The sequence below is a fragment of the Adiantum capillus-veneris genome, chromosome 11 (genome assembly GCF_014529385.1).
Source record: "Adiantum capillus-veneris isolate H3 chromosome 11, ASM1452938v2, whole genome shotgun sequence".
Taxonomy (NCBI): Eukaryota; Viridiplantae; Streptophyta; class Polypodiopsida; order Polypodiales; family Pteridaceae; genus Adiantum; species Adiantum capillus-veneris.
Window position 1 is genome coordinate 91,430,086 of NC_140941.1, and position 17,957 is coordinate 91,448,042.

The following is a 17,957-nucleotide window of genomic DNA, read 5'->3' on the forward strand; positions in this document are numbered from 1 at the left end:
ATTAGCTTGGTCCTCAGCATTTTCTTTTGCTTGGGCTCTCGTCACTACCTTCACAGGAATTTTAGGTTCTGCCTCTGATCCACTTGGTGAGGATAACACTCCCACAACATTCATTGTTGTTTTCCCCTGTTTGTTTGGGTGTTTTGGACAATTTGGAACAACGTGTGTAATGGCACACTCCAAACAATATCCAATTATCTCTACACGAGAACAATTCTTGGCCCAATGATTACCTCCACACTTGTAGCATGGTCCATCTTGTTGAGTCACTGGTGGTGCATTTGATGGTTGTTCTTGCTTAGCCAAAACGGTCTCTGGTCTACGCTCTTGATTGGCTATGAACATCAGAGTATCCTCATTCAATGAATAGAGTTTTCTCGTAGGTTCTTGTCCTAGCCTAGGTTGTGATACCTCAGCTCTTTGTAAAGCCCTTGATACAACCCTATTTTGAAATAATGGATGATTTGGTAAAGGCATTTGTTTTTCTATTTGATGTCCAAATAGTGGCCCCCTCGTGTAGGTTTGATTATAGTAGCACTCACTCATCTCATGATTGGTCCATTTTTGCTCAATGGCACACCATTTTATTCGTTGTGCTACCTGCACTGCTAGCTCATTTAGGTCTAGGTTGGTCATTAATTGAGACATAACCAATTGCCTTGTGTTGGTTTCACTAGATGCTAAAGGAGCATTATCCATAGTGATCTTTGTATCACTAATTTCCTCGCCATAGGCTTTACAATTGTCAACTAGGTATAACGCTTCTCTCGTGACTTGTTCAAAGGAAGTACATCCTTTTAAGTGCAAATATTTCTTGAGAGTTTCATTTATCAAACCCTCTATGAAGAGAATTGATAATCTTTCATCCTACGGTAACTCGCGTTCCGAACATCTCTCTATATATTGTTTGAAGCGTAGCGATGCTTCCTTCACTCTCTCATCTTCTTTTTGCTTGACTGCATAGATTTGGGACAGTGTGTTATGCTTGATTCCCCTTTTAGAGAACTCCACAACAAATTCTTGCAACAGTTGTTCAACGTTTGAGAAGGCATTTTTGTCCAACGGTTGGAACCAATTCAATGCTATCCCTTCCAAGGTTAATCCAAATCCCTCATACTGTGTATGAAAATAACATACTTGTTCGGCTCTTAACACTTGTTTGAACAAGGATGCATGTACGTATGGATCCCTTAACCCATCATACTTCTTCTTGACACATTTGGCCAATTGATATGGTCTCATTGGTTCTGGTTCAACCATGTATCTTAGCGTGTTGGGGTCTCTCACAAAGACATCCCTCATTCCTTCTTCTCGTCTTGGAGAAAATCCTGGTGGAATCCCGTTCGAGACATGTTTTGGAAATGTTGATGGATTTGTAAGTCTAATTGGTGGTCTCTTGGTTCCACTCAATGAGGTAGGAGCTACACTCTCGTGAATAGCTATTTTGGATGTTTGAGGTCCATTTGATTCCATAGTTTCAATGTTAGCTTCTTGCAATTCAGTCTCCAAAAACCTTGGTACGCTTACACTCGGTTGAAAGTAGTAAGCAGAGATTAGACTACCCATGTATGTATATCTTTCTAGCTCAATTGGGTTGATAAGTTTGTACTCTCGTCCATACTTATCTACCATTAGAACTTGCACTCCCTGGTCATCTGTGTATGTGAGGGCATAGAGGTTCTTGTAGTCTGTCAACTCTTCAATGATGGAATTTAAACATCTATAGAAGTTGTTTTGATCCCCAATAGGTAACCTATAAAGGCCATCATAAGTGTAATCCGTTAGAACTCTCGTGGCTTCATTGGTTTTGATGAACCTCACATTGGGTTTGTTGATTAGAGGATGCTTCTCCTCTAAGTCTCTAGCAATTTCCACTTTTGCTCTTTCAAACTCCCGCATTTTAGTTGATTGGTTTGGCTTCCAGTGAGCTACATGATCACTTGGAAAATATCCATGAGCCATGCCTTGAGGTTTGGCTTGATATGATTGATAAGCCTCATGGTCTTGTCTCAACCCTCTTGTTATAGGTGTTGCAGTATTTCTGGCTGTTTGTGTAGGTGGCATAGCTCTAAGTTGAGTGGGAAACCCTAATGATGGATGAGTTGTCATAATTAAGCCTCACTAAATACTCTCAAGATGGTACTTGATAAGAACACCTTGGCTTAGTGCACACAATCCCTTTTTTCCCCTGGTCAATCTCTAAAAAGTCGGGAATTTGTGACTTTTTTGGTCTCTGGAAACTTGGTTTTGGGTACCCTAAAAGTTTGGAATTAGGAAACCTAGTAAAATTCAGCTATTGCCCGCAAGCTTTCTTCCTAGCTATACCTGACTCAATTGCACTTGAAACAACACTCAAAACAGTCTCAGGACCAGAACACAGGAACTTTTGTGCTTGAATCTTGGCCTCTAGAGGGTATTTTTAGCTCAAACTTGAGATTTGGGATGTACTCAAGTAGGTCTACAAACTTATGAAATCAGATACCCCACTATGTAGAGGTACACCGATCGCGATCGTTGACCCCCTATCACAGATTTGGAAGATTTTTGCACAGTAGCTAGCCCTTGATGTCTTGATACCAAGTGTCTTTGTATTTTTGAATTTGGAGATGTTTTGACCAATGAAAACCCAAATCCCATGTGGTTTTGTGGTTATTGGCTTGATTGTGTAAATGGGACTTTTGACCACTTTCTTTTGCTTTTTTGACCTTGCTCCTTTTGGAAAATATGTTGCACTAGATGTCAGCTACCTATATACTCATAAATTTTCAATCCAAAATGTCACTGGGGTACACCGATCGCGATCGTAGTTTGGAGCCCAAATTGGATGAAATTTTAGGAGTTGATAGACATGGGTATGATTAGTCTATTCCCAAACCCACTTTGCATTTGGATCACAAAAACTTGAATTTTCTCAAAATTTTGGTCTGAAGGATCAGTGATCAGTGTTTGCCCTATTTGACAACCGTCTTTTGGTTTTTTGACCCTGGTTCTTTTGAGAAAGTTGTTTGTCTAGTCATCAGCTACCTACTCACCAAGTCTCAACTCAAAATGTCAGTATGGTACACCGATCGCGATCGTACTTTTGAGCCTAAATTGGATGAAACTTGTGGATATGGTAGACAATGATGTGTACAGTCTACTCCCCAAATCTTTTTGAATTTGGACAAGAAAAAGTCATGTTTTCACCAGATCTTGGTCTGCTGCAGTGGTTTTCTGTCTGTCTGCTATTTTTGGCTATTTTGGTTACTTTTTTGAATTTTGAAAACTCATGCTATCTTATATAACCTAAGTGTATGTGTGGGTAAAGTCTGGTCAAAATCTGGCACTGAGATAGACCGATCGTGATCGTAGTTCTGAGCCCAAAGTGGATGAAACTTCACCAGCTTGTTCAGTAGGCTATTTTAAGACTACCTGCCAAATCTTTTTGAATTTGGACTCAAAAAAGTCAAGAATTTGCAGTTTCTTGGTCTGAAGTGTCTGATTTCCAGAATCTGTCAATTTGACTTGATCTTGATGTTTGTTTTGGGAAATGAAAGCTATTTGGGATTGTCTTGTGTACAGGCTATCCCTCTGTATGCTTTCTTCTCAGTTTTGATGTGTTTTGGTCTACTGAAAGTCAATTTCTATGCCAGTTTAGCAATTTTTGACTCGGATCTGTATTCAGTGGTTTTGACCTGTTTTTTGTGGTTTTTGACCCTAGGCCCTTTAGACTTTTATGTTTGTATACACTTGGGGAGTCCACAGGTAAAGTCTGGTCAAAATCTGGTACTTAGGTACACCGATCGCGAACGTAGTTTGAAGCCCAAATTAGACCAAATTTGGCATGCTTGTAGACATTGATGTTTTAAGGCTATCCCCCAAGTCTTTTTGCATTTGGATCACCAAAAGTCAAGATTTTATAGTTTTTGGGTCTGTCAGGCTAGTTTTACCCAAGTGGCCTGATTTCCTTGATTTTTGATGTTTTTGGGTGTGGTTGCTTTAGACAAACTTGTTTAGAATCTTACCAGGAAGGCACATGTCAAATCTTGTCCAATTCTGGCACTGAGGTACACCGATCGCGATCGTAGTACAGAGGCCAAAACTTATGAAATTTTGTCTGCTCCCTCTGACAAGTGTTTCCTAGTGTTTGGTGCTACCACTTTGTAATTTGAATCAATTTTAGCTCTGTTTGGTCAGATTTTCAAAATTTCAGAGTCTTATGGCCTTTTTGCCAAAGTTATGGTTTTCTGGTTTCTCGACTCTAGCTTTTACCCCAAATCTGACTGGAATGTGATTTACTTATCCTACTCCTAAGTACAGAAATGAAAGAACATAAGCAAATGAATCAAACAAAACAAACATGATAAAAAACGGATGATGGATCAGTACTCAATCAATACAAAGAAATTTGAAGAGCAAACATGCTTAAAGCAACCTCACTCACAACTCCCTATATCTCTCAAGAGTAGATCTAGCCTGGGCCCATGCACACTCCGTCCTTGGGCAATTACCTGTACTTCGTGACTGTCATTGATGATTACTCCATGCATACATGGGTATTTCCGCTTAAAGCGAAGTCCGAAGTTTTTATGTGCTTCAAACAATTTCTGGCTATGGCTGAAAATGTCTCCAAATGTACTATGGGCACCCTCCATTCCGATCGAGGGGGGGAGTATATGTCTCATGAATTTAATGCATTTCTGGCTAGTCGTGGGATAAAACACCAATATACAGTGCCTTATACACCTCAGCAAAATGGTGTTCCTGAGAGGAAAAACAGGTCACTGACTGAAATGGCACGATGTATGGTCAAAGGCCAAGCTTTGCCGCATTCTTTTTGGCTTGAGGCCATCATGTGTGGCACTTATGTACTTAACATGTGTCCTACGAAAGCTTTGCAGTCTATTACTCCATATGAAGCATGGCATGATAGAAAGCCTTCTATTGAGCACATGCGTGTTTTTGGCTGTTTGGCATATGCTTTGGTACCACAAGTGCAGCGCAGAAAACTGGATGATAAGGCTGTCAAATGTATTTTTGTTGGTTATAGTGTTGAAAGCAAAGGTTACAGGCTGTATCATCCGCAAAAAAAACGTATTCTGGTTTCTCGGGATGTAGTGTTTGTGGAAGATTCTATTCAGCCCTTGCTGTCATGTACTAGAGACAGTAATGTAAGCTCACAGGACATTTATGACACTTTGTTGTCTCTTTTCAGTGGTGGAAATACGAATGTAAGTTCCAATGAGGCAAATGTACAGCCTATGGGGGTTTCTGAAAATGTTTTAGATCAGCTTATTACTGATGCAGATGTACATGATGTACTTGATGAGGAAAGGGCTGAAAATGAGCAGGCTAGAGGTATGCCAAAATGGCTGGTGCACACTTTGCGTGACAGTAAATTGGATGCACCTTTGTCTATTCGTACTCGTTCAGGCTCTCGCCATGCATCTTATGCATCAGATTTTTATGCTTTGGCTGTGTCTAGTTTACATGATGTTGAGGAGCCTCTATCTTTTGATGAAGCACAGAATTCAGAAAACTAGATGGCTGCCATGCAATCAAAATATGATGCACTTATAGAGAATGACCCATGGACTTTATTTGATTTGCCTCCTGGCAAAAAGGCCATTGGTACGAAGTGGGTTTACAAGTTGAAACGCAAGCCGGATTGTGAGATCGATCGCCATAAGGGTCGACTTGTTGCAAAGGGTTATGCACAGCAAAAAAGGCATAGATTATGAAGAAACTTTTGCTCCCACTTGTCGTATGACTACTGTACGTTTTCTATGTGCATTGGCAGCTTTGGTTGGGATGTACATCAATCAGACATTTTTACTGCTTTCTTCAATGGTGACATATTTGAGGAAGTTTATGTAACGCAGCCTCGCGGTTTTTTCATAAAAGGAAAAGAGGACAAAGTGTGCAAATGTAACAAGGCTTTGTATGGGTTGAAGCAACCTCCTCGTGCTTGGTATGAGAAAGCTGACACTCATTTGTTCAAACAAGGCTTTCGTAACAGTCCAACAGAAAGCACATTGTATGTAAAGTGTGAGGGTGCTGCACTTCTCATTGTGGTTCTTTATGTTGATGATTTGCTGATCACTGGACCAAATGAGAGACATATTGCTGAATTTAAGGCTGATTTGAATGCTACTTTCAAGATGAAAGATCTGGGGCTGTTGCATCATTATTTGGGTATACAGTTTAAGCAGTGTGATGGTGGTATTGCCTTGCGTCAGAAAAGTTACATAGAGACATTGCTATGTAAGTTTGGACTGAGGATTGCAAACCTATTGCCACTCCCATGGAAACAGGTTTGAAGTTGAGTCTACATGATGCTGGTGATCCTGCTGATGTCACTCTTTACCAAACTGTTGTTGGCTGCCTCATTTATGTATGCAACATGAGGCCGGATATTCAGTTTGCACTCTCACAGGTCAGCAGATTTATGCATAGCCCAAGGTCTAAGCATTGGCAAGCTGTCAAGAGGATTTTCCGCTACCTTAGTGGCACTTTACATCTTGGCTTGTTTTATCCCAAGGGGGGATCATTGTCATTTCCGCCAGACTTACATGCTTTTTCGGACTCAGATTGGGCTGGTGTTTTGACACGCGAGTGTCCACAAGTAGTTTTTGTTTCATGCTTGGCAGTTCATGTATATCATGGTTGAGCAAGAAGCAACCTACTGTGGCCACTTCGAGTTGTGAGGCTGAGTACAGGGCAGTCTTCACAGCTACGGTTGAGTGTGTATGGCTCAGACGCCTTATGGCTGATTTGGGTGTTGGACAGGACACTGCCAACACTATCTACACTGACAATCAGAGTGCATTGGCAGTTGCGAGGAACCCAGTTTTTCATGCTCGCACAAAGAACATTGAGGTGCATTACCACTATGTCGGGGAGAGGCTCTCAGCAAGAGAGATCAGCTTGGCTTATGTGCCAACACAGGACAACCTTGCAGATCTTTTCACAAAGGCATTGTCTCGTGAGAAGTTTGAAGCTTTCTACAAAGCTTTGGGCTTACTCCCCTTTGTGGACTGATTCTGTCCTCAGGGCATGGCACTTCCCTTTACTCATGTGCCAGCTCTTGTTCACCGCATCACTCCAGGGGGGATTTGTTACCATATACATGTGGTAGTGATGTGTGTGAACACACTAGGACCGCCGGGGCATTTTTTCTCTCTTTAGGAGGTTTTTTCCCACGTGCATTGTATATACGCCCATCACTCTAGGGCTATCTATCTTTCCATTGCACACTAAGTAACACACTCTCTACTGTGTGCCTTGAGCTTCCTTCGTCTTCTCCAAGTTGTGTATGTTTCTCTGCAACCCAATTCCAACAACTTCCTCCTTGGCATTCTCGGCTCCGTCCCTGTTCTCTTCTTTGGTTGCCTTTCCCCTTTCTACATGTTCCCCTTTCCTAGCCTCTGCCCCTTTCCCTTTCTTGGCATCATCCACCCATTTCCTCTCCTTCGCATCCACCCCCATCTTGTCCTCCTTCCTCTCCTTCGCATCCACCCCCATCTTGTCCTCCCCCTGATCCCCCTTCTTGGCTTCCAACCCCTTCTTCACCTCCCCCTCATCCTCCTTGGCCTCCACCCCATGCTTGGTCTCTTCCCCTATCCCTTTAGGTTCTTCCACCCCCTGCTTGGTCTCTTCCCCTACCCCTTTAGATTCTTCCACTTCCTTCTTGTCCGCTGCACCTTTCCCTTGCATATTCTCATCCTTGCTAGTGATATGATTTTTAGGCATCTTGTTAGCAGCATCTGGTCTGGCAGCATGTAGCTCCACTCCTGAGGAACTTTACCTCCCACATTGTCTTTGTTCTCCTTAACATCATTGTCCTCGTACATTGTTTCCTTCATTGTCCCCCATGGTATCACAGTGTTGGCCCTTCTCAATCTCTTTCCCTTCCACACTACCATACTTTAAATAATGGAGAACATCCCCTATCTCTTTAGTAACCTCATCCTTCTCCCATATATGACTTGTAGCATACTTTGTGGCACCCTGTCCATCCTTGACCGCCTCTCCATTTATTCCACTGGGCCCAGCCATTGTAGCATCCTCCTCCTTTGCAAAAATAGAAAAAGGTAGTATGTACTTACAAACAACCTCACATTCAGTGCAAGTAAGCATATGATTTGCAGAACACGCACATACTTACTCTTCACAAGATGATGCCCAGTGACCCAGGACTTTGCCACCTTGGGGATCACCATACTAAAACCAAGCTCCAAATGACTCCAAACTTGGATCATATGCTGAATACATATGATCTAGTCTATGGGATGCTCAAATGTGAAAATGTTGCACTTTTAAGGTAGGAGATATTAAGCGCAAATAGTAGCCTTATGTCTAGATTTTCAATATTTCCAACATTTATGTTTTCCACAATAAGTACAATGTTTTAAACGAGGATTTCGTAACAGTCCAACAAAAAGCACTTTATATGTAAAGTGTGAGGGTGATGTACTTCTTCTTATCATTGTTCTTTATGTTGACGATTTGGCGATCACTGGAACAAATGAGACACATATTGCTGAATTTAAGGTCAATTTGAATGCTACTTTCAAGATGAAAGATTTGGGGACATTGCATCATTACTTGGGTACATTTTAAGCAGCATGATCCCTGCTTTGTAGCAAAGAATTGAATCAAAGGGGGTGATACTGATGTTGGCATTCAAGCATAAAGGTTCCAACAATGCATGCAAACTATAGCCCTTCTGACATGCAAATGTATTTCACGCAATGTGCTTTTCATCTCACAGAATCAATTCAACTTTTGGCCTCTGTCTTTCATCTCTTGTTCTCTCTATAATACCGTGGTGTGTTCAACTTATAAGTGTGTTCCAATGTTAGTATGCATTTCCAAACTAAGTATTGCACAATACAATGCCAAATTGGTACTATTGAGTACCATTTCCAAACTAAGTATTGCACACTACAATACCAAATTGGTAGTATTGAGTACCAAATTTGGTAGTTTCTGGTGTCATACTAGTTTTCTTTTTATGATATGATGATTGCACTATCTGTTTGCACTGTCTATTTTCATCCACTCATATGGACTATTGGTATTGTATAAACTCTTGGTGGCTAGATGAGCCACTGACAAACACAACGCTTGCGCTTGATGTGACTGCTAAACCAGGGTGGCTGATTGTGCTTGATCTTAATGGGGTGCTATTGACAAGCTACCGCAAACTTCCAGAAGGCCTTTGGGTTTTGGGCAAGAAGCTCCAACCATAGATCGTTAGACTCAATAGCTCGCTAATTTTTCTTGTAAGGCCAGATGCTAGGAGTTCATACTAACTCTTGCAAAGAAAGCCAAGATAATTTTGTGGTCCTCTTGTAGAATAAAAAGCTCTAGGACTAACTTATCATTCCATTTCACGCTAAGTAATACACTCTATGTTGTGTGCCTTGAGCTTCCTTCGTCTTCTCCAAGTTGTGTGTGTGTTTTCCTCAACCCTTATTCCAACACATCAAGCTTTTCAAACTGAATTACTTGTTCTAATTCATGAGCATTTACAAGAAAGAGAAGTTTGACAAGAAGCACACAAGCCACATTAAGTATTTACAGCCCTCGCCTTTCCAAACCCTTAGAGAGCCTCGTCACAATTGCATTTAGTCTATTTAATTGACTCTTCATTTCCATGAACATTTTTCTCAATGTCGCTATATTTGTTCCTCTAGTTGGAAAACCTGTACATTGACTTGATATTCGTCCACATATTTCCTCAATGACTCTATCAAACTATAGACATAACTCCTAAATGTTCCGTTCCTTTCCGCAGCAGGCTCTCGCAGCTCCCTCCAAATCTGCATAATGATGTCGCGTTACCTCTCGAATGCTACATCGCTAATGCCATTCGCCGACTCCTCCGGCTGTGTATCTTCAAGATCACCTACTTGGTCCTCATCATCCATAGCTCACCTGCAGTTCATACATAGATATTGTTATATTAAATAGATATAGCATAGATAAAAATAAATCGTTGGACATTGCGTATACACTACAATGCAATAGTGGTTGCCTCAGTGAGGCCTCAGTTTGGTGCAATAACGGTATGTACTCGTTGCCTATCTTCGATAACCTCTCATCATCCCCAATGCTTATACCGTCGCTTGCCACCTCCTCATCGATAGTTTTCTTGATCATGGGGCTCGTGTCAGTTACCTCATTACTTACGTACCCCCAAAAAACACCATATATTTGAGAAACAAAACATTCAAAGAGAAAATTACTTGAGTCGACTTACCTCTCTATATCTTTCCAACGAGATGTGAACTAGTCTATTACGGGTTGACTAGTTCGGTACAAGTCATCCCGCAACAAAGATTGCCACCACATCCTGGTACTTCACTGCAGACGGAAAGGTCATGCATGCCCAGAGGGATTTCATCTTCCTTAAGCTCATCCCTTGCCCTTGGTATGGAGTAATCCATGTTGACGAAGGATAATATCTACTGCTACATAGCATTTTATGCAATGTGCCCAAGACATCGTTGCCAAACGGATGCCGCATTTGGAATCTCCAATACATCAACTCACAATCGAAGATATTATTTTGTGTTAGACAAATGCATCTCTTGGTGTCATCCACCCCATACAAACCATACAATTATGTACCTTTGTTCATCTTGGCCATAGTTACATTGTGCTCTACTTTTTGAAAGTGAGGCTGACCATCATCCTTCAAACATCACCCAATCATACCTTCAAATGTGTGTAAGTTCTTTTGCCTCAATGCTCAACAAAGCACATTCCCCCCAGATGGATTGTCCTTATCCCACCCCAGATAGCTTTTCAGTTTTTTATTTATAGCAATAAGGGAGGTACTCAATATACGTATAACCTTTTGAAAGTGCAAGTGAAACACACTACCCCCCCCTCTCCACTGAGGAAATACCGGCAATTGTTTCTTTCTTAAAAAACTCGTGCACTTGACCTAGAAGGCTAACATCTATATCTGCGCCACCTATAGTACAATGAAACAAACTTCCATGAACATTTCGGGTTTCTTTCTATCCCTTTTACATTTCTCCTCGCTCATCAATGCAGGTCTCCCCTTTTTCTTAGGCGTGTATGCAAGGTCATTTCTAACAGTCTTTTTCTCTTTTTCGGTGGGCGAGAATGGTCTTTGGCTACACCTCGTGCTAAGCTCTTTAGTCGCGCCATTGTGCCTACATACGTAACAACGACTTACAACCATGCGACTCTCTCTCTCTCTCTCACACACACACACACACACACACACACACACACACACACACACACACACACACACACACACACACACACATTTATCCTCCCTTCTCTGTGTGCACGCAAGCAACCCCTGCAAAAAAGCAAGGACTAAGGCCCATGTCACACTGGGACACACAAAACAAGACCCAGCTGAAATGGCGAGTGCTCATTGGCTTCGCAAAAAAGCAAAGATGGCCTGCACAGCTTGTCAGAGGGACGGCCTCCCCAGCCCGGCCAACTTTCCCTTTGCCTGGCCATGCTCAAAAAGTAGCGGGCGAAAGCTCTTAACAGGCGTTGAACTCTGGCACGCAGCGTCAACTGCGCAGAGTCAACCACCTGGCTTATCGCCATTTGTTGAAAGAGCAGGCGGAATTTTTCTTCTAAGTCTAGTATGACACCGTGAGGCCGCCCACAACTGAAAAAGAAAAGGGACGGGTGTCCCAGTGTGACAGGGGCCTAATGCATTTCAACCTGCCAAAATTGCAGAACTTTGCATCCTACTAACTTTGACCTGAAAACCAGAGAATTTTAAGATAGCACTTATTTTCACAAGGGACGCTCCACATTATCCTAAGGTCGGGTTCACAGAAGGCGGCGACAGGGAAAGCTCACCTTCTGCCAGCGAATCACATTCGCGCACGTCAGACAGGAGGTTCACATAGCGCGATGGCAACGCTGCAAGAAAGACGATAGAAATAAAACTTTTCACTTCCTCCACCACACCCCCCCCCCCCCCCTCCAATCTTCTCTTCCACCCTCCCCGTATGCAGGATATGCCTCGTTGGGGCATAGATTTTTTATTTGTAAGCTTCTTTTTCAAATTAAAAAAGAACCATCTTTTTGTCTTGTAGTCTAGCTTCCGTCCGTCCCCTAAGTTCACATTGGACGGCGGAAGACTTCACCCCTTCTCTCTTCCACCGTCCCCATTGTGAACATTTAGCCGGTGAAGGAGCGGATAATGCACATTTTCCACTCGGAAGATGACATTTTAGGGGTTCTCTTCCGCCTTCCCAATGTGAACCCCACCCTAAGGCATCCATTTTCAGAGTACACAAAACCAACGACAGCGCGGACTCGGATGCCCACGACACTAAAGGGCACGGGTAAAAAGAGGTGGGATCCGCGGCTGAGGTTGAAAGGGGGGATCTCGAGGAAGATTGAGGGCGGTAAAAAAAGGGCGTCCAGGGCAAGCATGGAGGTTCGAACCCTCGCCGCCGCCATGAGAGCCCAATGCACTAACCGCTACGCCCGCGATACAGGGAGGTTGACGTATGGGCAAACTATATAATGATAAATAAACTTGGACAGGCCCCGTTGCTTGTCCAAGTTTACTTTTTCATGTCCTTGTTTATCCCGGCATCCTACGGTTGTGGGCGTCTCAATCTTCGCATCCGAACTTCGCTGTCGTGGATCCCACCGCCTGAGCTTCATTAAATGGCCCGTGCCCTTTAGTGCTGAGGCTCGGATGCCTCCCACCACTCTTAGCACGAGCACATCTAAGACGGCCGACCAACCAAACAACATCTAACAGGGGCGTGAGCTTACGTGTACAACGCCCTTTTTGGACGCCAACTGGCTGGCTGGCCGGTGTAGCCCACACCCCACCTCTTCCAGCCATAGCCAACGGCTCCTTCCTATCCAATCAAAGCTTAGCTTTTCAGTAAACAGGCTCGTCAAAGGCTGGCCGCCCACAGTGGAAGATTCTGCAGGAATCGTTTCTGAGCTGGAGACTGGCCGCTCGGCTAGATGTGCTCTCTCTCTCTCTCTCTCTCTCTCTCTCTCTGTGTGCGCACTGCCTCCACCCTCTCTCCACGCCTGCCTGCAGCGATTTTCTCTCGCCGCGCACACTCTTCCTCCTGCTGCACCTCGCGCCAGCAATTCCCCCTTCCCTTCAGCCCATCCACACGGCGCCCGCAGCTGTTTCACTGCCTACCTCAGCACAACAGCCCTCGCCGTGCACCACCTCTCTCTCTCAGCCTCACATGCGGGGCTACGCCCCTGACAACAAGCATACCTTATGGTTGTTGCTTGCGGAAATCCTCTCCAGCTTCATGTTCCCAACACAGCCAGCATTCCCTTATATCCGCGCTACGAACCCGCCCCCCGGTCGCTCCGCATGACGGCGGCGTGCACAGTGCTGCCCAGCGTTCCCGAAAGCCAACCGAAACGTGCTCCGTTTCCATCGCCGCCTTCTGCCGAGCGTTGACGACCTGCGCGGATAGCTGTAGTTGACTGCCCCAAATTAACCACGCTTCAATCCTGCGGATTCCTGCCGCTCGACACTCCCCTTGCAGCATCTCCTTCGGATTCTTTCCGGGGCCGCGGGTGTCGAAGCAACAAATAAAACCAAGACTTGCATCTCCTGAGGAAGGGGAGCCCCAGCGTAATGACGCAGCTTCAACTCCTCTGCAGCTTCACAGGCAGTAACATTTGCTGGGCGTTTCTGCTTGCTGTGCTAACGATCCCAATATATAGTCTCCTTTTGCTCATGAGTAATATATCCCGCAAGGGTGCTCATCTGCATCAGCTGCTGCCTCCCGGTTCGCAAGGTTGGCTCCCCATAGTCGGCGAGACTCTGGAATATGCCAGGCCCAACCAGTCGCTCTCATTCATGCAGAGGCGCGTCCGCAGGTAAATATTATCTCCCTTCTTAAACACACTGCATAATCCTTCTCTCTCGCTCTCACACACCACACCACACCCACACACATATCCGTACATGAATTCATATTGCACATAGAAAGGTTTCGATATTTTCCCATCATACTTCCCACTAATGCAGATTTATGAGCAACATGACGAGCTAGGTGCAGTGCGGGGTGGACTCCCATTGTAGTAATGCACAAGCTCATGCTTTGGAACAGTAAAGAGGGCCTCATTCGCAGCTGGCAATCTGCCCATAAGTTCCTGCCATGCAGTGTGTGTAGCTGGCAAGCTGCATTTTTCCATCATGCATGCGAAATGCCGACCACGACGTTAATGGGCGATGAGAAGCGTTGAATGAATGCCTGCAATTTTCAATGTAGAGTTGGATCACGCGATTACTATGTTCCTCTGGCCGCGACAAGCGGCTTATCATGAGCCATTTTGTTGCACGTGTGACCTTTGTGTGTGTGGGGGTGTGGCTGTGGGGTGGCGGCAGGCGCTTCTCTGATAACTTGTTTGTTTATGTTGTAGCTAGGTATGGGGAGTTATTCCAATCGCATTTGTTTGGTGATCGCATCATTGTTTCTTGCAACCCCAAGACAAATCACTTCATATGCCAACACGAGTATAAGCTTTTCAAAAGCAGCTACCCGAGGTCATTCGTGAGTATCCTGGGCGAGAAGAATGTACTGGCGCTCCCGAAGGAGTTACATAAGAAAGTCAGGGGAGCCCTCCTCAGCTCATTCGCCTCAAGCTTAAGAACCAAGGAGTACATCAAGGATATTTCCATGACAATAAGTAGAACGCTCGAGCAATGGGATGGGAGAGTAATCTGTGTGCAAGACGAGTTAGCGAAAGTAAATATACCTCCTGCACCATCAAACCTGCAGTCGAAGCTCATAAACGTTCCAAACACCGGAAGCTTTGACTCCTGTGATTTGTGTATTGATTTCTGCTTTTGGTGTGCAGATGGCATATGTGGTGGCGGCAAAGAGGCTGTTGGGACTCAACGAGCATGACCCAGAGTGCCAAATTCTTCAGACGCTCTACTTTGAGCTGATTAAGGGACTGATCTCTATTCCCATCAACTTTCCAGGCATGGCATACCACAAAAGCATGAGGGTATAATTTTTCTTTCTCCCCTTTCAATATTAGGAGAGCCACATAATTAACGAAAGCATGCACGTATCTGGCAGTGATCAGGCACAACTCTTTGACGTAACTTCTACTTTGTGAATGTTGTAAGCAGGCACGAACAAAGATTGCGAAGATCATAGATGACATGATATCCAAGAGGAAGGCAGCCCACTGCAATCCACTATCACAAGATTTCATGGATGCTCTTATCAAGCTGGAGGAAGAAAGCAGCGACGCCTTCGTCACGCGGGAGGTGACTAGAGATTCCATTTTGAGTGTTTTGTTTGCAGGGCACGACACAGTCTCCAAGGCTATGACATGTGCTGTGAAGTACCTATCAGACAATGCCAACGTCTTGGAGATGTTGAAGGTGGGGGTACAGCTTCACTCTGAATATGCACAGATTTTGTCGCAATTTTTTGTGTTAATTTTGTTTCTTGTTGCTTCGTGTTGGATCACTCTAGAAGGAGCACATTAGAATCGAAGAGCAGGTGAAGGAGGGTGAAGACCTCGCATGGGATGATTATAAGTCGATGACATTCTCCAACAATGTATGATTTCACTCACTCATGCTTGTTGTAAGAGAGCGAGAGAGAGAGAGAGAGATTCTGTACTACATTACATGCAGGTGGTTTCAGAGATCCTACGCATTACAAACATTGCCCCGGGTGTGTTTCGAGATGCAGTAGAAGATGTGGATATCGATGGTATGTGTACTATTCCTTTGCTCCTCAAGGTCATCAAATTAAACATGGGAGCAGGCAAAAGTCGTGGTTACTTTAGGAGAAAGGGGCCAACTTAAGGACAGTTTAAAATTAATAGGGTTGGGACATGTGCCCCTTTACCCCAGAAGGGATTAATTGTCAAATTCACGGGACTTTCATATTCAATAGGTTTACGAATTCCCAAAGGATGTAAAGTGATGGCATACTTCACATTAAATCACTTGGATACCTCCAAATTTCCAGATCCTTTTCAGTTCAATCCATGGAGATGGCAGGTATGAATCCATCCATCCTTGTTGTCCTTATATAACCCATGAGAGTTTGTTGCATTTTTGAAGGCATATTCGGTGAAATAAAATTAAATGTGTTTTCGCTACTACTTAGGATAAATCCCTAAGTGAAGGAACCTTCATGCCATTTGGAGGAGGGCCCAGATTATGTCCAGGAAACGACTTTGCAAAACTTCAAATTTGTATCTTCTTACATCACTTAGTTCTCAAGTACAGGTATTATGAATTTTTTTGTAGTACAAGAGTTGTGCTAATGGATACATATTTGTGCAGGTTTAAGCAAGAGTGAGAGAGTACTAATGGATACATATTTTGTACAGGTTTAAGCAAATTGAAGAAGACCAAATACTCTACTCTCCATACATTCACTTTAAGAGAGGACTTTCAACCCTTTTCGAGACTATTCAATAAAACTCTTAGATTTTGCTCTAGATAAATGCGAGAAATATGCATGTGATCGTCGAGAAGACGATTCGGTAATTCTCATCATGGAGAATGTTGTACGAAAACACATTTCTTGTCGCCACAATAAAAACATTTTCATTCAAAACGCACATGTATCGGCTTCATTGCAATCATATCAAACTGCATAGATCGATAGAATTGGTGTCAGAAAGGCTTCTATGGGCACAAAAGTGCTTTGGTATGTTTCCTCTCTGTATGTATGCAAGAATGTTCTCTATCCAACTCACCTTACATCATTACTATTGAGGGCCACATTTTTTAAACGCATGGGTCAATCAACTCTTTATGTAGGAAATTATCGCAAATCATAGACGGGTCAACATTGTATAGCATCGATTCAAAGGTTTGTCTAGTAGCTTCGGCCCTTAAGTTGATTGTAAACTCTTGTAACGCCCAAAAAACAGAATGTATACATAAGGTTTTGTATGTGTTGCTGTTTATTAACGGTGTAGAAAATAACGAGTATGAAAATGACTACACTAGGTATGGCTTTGGACCTCTTATTAGGAAGACAATTTTTTTTTTTTAATGAAAATAATTTTGTGATATTGCTTGGGGTTAGTTTATACATGCAAGCCCCATAAAATATGATGGCCTTGGAAGGGCCTGGTTGTGGGTTTGATCCTCCGCCCCCACGTCTTGAGGGTATTAGCGCTTCCTTGTGGAGGGTGTTTCTGCCACTTGTTCTCGTCTCTGGCCTTAAAGCTATACAAATGTGTGATATAGTCTCCCCTTCCTCACATTGATGACGAAAATAATAAAGTAAAAAAAATACATGTCGTAGAATTTGGAAAGTCAAAAGCTTGAATTCTTTCAGAAGAAAGACCTTAGCAACGAAAAGTAATTACCAACATCCTACTTGGTCACCCTTGTGTATGTTCCACATGGTGGGGTGCAAGGGAAGGGATGGATGTGGCAATATCAACCGGCATTGTTGGGTCAGAAAGCTAATCTCAAGATTCTAATGTTAGTTTCGATAAATACGGATGCAAATCGATTTCACAACGGTTGGGATCACATTAGCTTAGACAATACTTGTTATGCTGTTTGAGTGGTCATTGGGTACTTGTAAAAAGGGAGTCTCCCTAGACATGTGTTGAGGTTTCACCTGGGTGATCGATGTAATATTGTCTTCCCCCCTTTTGTTAATATAACTGTCAATGCTTTATTGGAAAAAAACGGATGCTCACGGGTGCATTGGTGCCTCTCAATTAGGTTGCGTGGGTTTGATTTTGGCCATGCGCGCACTCATGGTTGAAGTTTCAAATAACATTTTTGAAATGGACGGCTTGATGCATTGCAATTGCCGTGATGCACGAGGGCCATTGATAATCATTTCCACCCGTAGGAGATGAAGGAAAGACTCGACATCCATAGAACCTCTGATTATTAATGATTGTTGCGAGTTTATGATTTTGACATGCAAATAGTTGGTTCCTTCTATTTAATAGGTTACAAA

The 17,957-nt window shown here is 43.4% G+C and overlaps 1 protein-coding gene across 2 annotated transcripts; it reads left to right on the top strand.

The window, feature by feature from the left end:
• Positions 1-13,030: 13,030 nt before the first annotated feature.
• Positions 13,031-16,636, top strand: LOC147447643 (cholesterol 22-monohydroxylase CYP90B52-like). Of its 2 annotated transcripts, none has more exons than XM_086523378.1 (9): positions 13,031-13,866; positions 14,417-14,738; positions 14,851-15,003; positions 15,131-15,388; positions 15,483-15,569; positions 15,647-15,725; positions 15,912-16,018; positions 16,128-16,249; positions 16,354-16,636. In XM_086523378.1, the coding sequence occupies exons 1-9, from the start codon at positions 13,622-13,624 to the stop codon at positions 16,442-16,444; spliced, it is 1,464 nt and encodes a 487-aa protein (XP_086379504.1). In that variant the 5' UTR covers positions 13,031-13,621; the 3' UTR covers positions 16,445-16,636. The 2 variants fall into 2 exon arrangements, with proteins under 2 accessions (XP_086379504.1, XP_086379505.1); XM_086523379.1 differs by having other exon boundaries at positions 13,679-13,866; positions 14,413-14,738.
• Positions 16,637-17,957: the final 1,321 nt, after the last annotated feature.